We start from the raw sequence: 2,080 nt of genomic DNA on the forward strand, positions 1-2,080 counted from the left end.
TCACTCCCCCTAATCAAAGAGGAACAGGGAAAAAAAGTACAATGAACAGGTCTCAAGGGTTAAGATAAGGACAGGGAGATTGCTCAACAATTATCGTGATGGGCAAAACAGACTCAGCATAGGGAGATAGTAAGATTTATTGTCTATTGCTAACAAGTTAGGGAAGTGAAAAACAAAGGAAAGAAAACAAAATGCCCTCCCCCCCAACACTCATCCCCTGTGCTGTGCGGTCCCACCCATGGGATGCAGTCCTTGCTGAACTGATCCAGCGTGGGCTTCCCACAGGCAGCAGCTCTTTAAGAACTGCTCCAGATATGGGTCCGTACCATGGGGTCCATCCTTGGGAGCACACTGCTCCAACCTGGGTCCCCCATGGGCAGCAGCTCCTGCCAGGTCACCAGCTCCTGCATGGTCTCCCCTCTACGGGCTACAGGTCCAGGTTGGAATCTGCTCCGGCAGGGGTCTTCCACAGGCCGCAGTCTCCGTTGGTGCAGGGCCACCTGCTCCACCGTGGTCTCCTCCACGGGCTGCAGCATGGAACCCTGCTCCACCATGGTACTCCATGGGCTGCAGGGGGACAGCCTGCTATATCATGGTGCTCACCACAGGCCGCAGGGGACCGGAGCACCTCTCCCCCTCCTTCTTCATTGACCTGGGTACCTGCAAGGCTGTTTCTCACTCTTCTCACTCTCCTAGCTGCTGTGTAACAGCATTGTTTTTGTTTAGATTTTTTTTTTTCTTAAATATGCTCTCATAGAGACACAAAGAACATCACTTACTGCCCCAGCTCTGGTCAGCGGTGGGGCCCTTACAAAATATGGGACAGCTTACATATTCTTCTTCCAGAAGGCACCCCTATGGCCTCCTACTTCCAAAACTTTGCCACATAAAACCACTACACGGATAAATAAAGGAGCAACAAAAAGTTTTCAGAAGGGGGAAAGTCACTGTGAGGGGGTTTGATGAGTTGAGTAGGTTTCTCTCAGAGAGTTCTCTCCTCCTTATCATGGTCTTTTCTTCCTTGGATTGTCCCTTTGTCCAGAAGCATCAGATGTCCAACAGCAGCTCCATCAGTGAGTTCCTCCTCCTGGCATTCGCAGACACAAGGGAGCTGCAGCTCCTGCACTTCGCTCTCTTCCTGGGCATCTACCTGGCTGCCCTCCTGGGCAACGGCCTCATCCTCACTGCCATAGCCTGCGACCACTGCCTCCACACCCCCATGTACTTCTTCCTCCTCAACCTCGCCCTCCTCGACCTGGGCTCCATCTCCACCACTGTCCCCAAAGCCATGGCCAATTCCCTCTGGAACACCAGGGCCATTTCCTACTCAGGATGTGCTGCTCAGGTCTTTTTCTTTTTCTTTCTGTTTTTAGCAGAGTTTTCTATTCTCACCATCATGTCCTATGACCGCTATGTTGCCATCTGCAAGCCCCTGCACTACGGGAGCCTCCTGGGCAGCAGAGCTTGTGCCCAGATGGCAGCAGCTGCCTGGGGCAGTGGGGTTCTCTATGCTGTGCTGCACACTGCCAGTACATTTTCCCTGCCCCTCTGCCAAGGCAATGCTGTGAACCAGTTCTTCTGTGAAATCCCCCAGATCCTCAAGCTCTCCTGTTCTGACTCCTACCTCAGGGAAATTGGGCTTCTCACATTTAGTGTTTTCGTGGTTTTGGGGTGTTTTGTTTTCATCGTGCTGTCCTATGCGCAGATCTTCAGGACTGTGCTGAGGATGCCCTCTGAGCACGGAAGGCACAAAGCCTTTTCCACGTGCCTCCCCCACCTCTTTGTGGTCTCCCTATTTGTCATCAGTGGCTTTTTTGCCTCCCTGAAGCCCCCTTCCATCTTCTCCCCATTCCTAGATCTCGTGATGACTGTTCTGTACTCAGTGGTTCCTCCAGCAGTGAACCCCCTCATCTACAGCATGAGGAACCAGGAGCTGAAGGATACACTGCAGAAAGTCATGAGTAGGTGTACATCAGAAGTAATGCTCTGCCTGTCTTCTTCTGCAAAAAAACTCGTAATAAAACTCATGCTAGCCTCCAGAGCCTTGTGTCTTCTTGTATGCCTGATTGTAAGGTTGGTC

At 51.9% G+C, this 2,080-nt stretch overlaps 1 protein-coding gene across 1 annotated transcript; it reads left to right on the plus strand.

Annotated features, from left to right (window-relative positions):
• Positions 1-1,051: 1,051 nt before the first annotated feature.
• On the plus strand, positions 1,052-1,978 carry LOC118158851 (olfactory receptor 14C36-like; the record flags this gene model as incomplete). The annotated part of the gene is made up of 1 exon (XM_035313533.1): positions 1,052-1,978. A coding segment is annotated over exon 1 (927 nt), but the record flags the coding sequence as incomplete, so codon positions are not given.
• Between the last annotated feature and the right edge of the window lie 102 nt (positions 1,979-2,080).

Source organism: Oxyura jamaicensis, unplaced genomic scaffold (genome assembly GCF_011077185.1).
Source record: "Oxyura jamaicensis isolate SHBP4307 breed ruddy duck unplaced genomic scaffold, BPBGC_Ojam_1.0 oxyUn_random_OJ49208, whole genome shotgun sequence".
Lineage (NCBI taxonomy): Eukaryota > Metazoa > Chordata > Aves > Anseriformes > Anatidae > Oxyura > Oxyura jamaicensis.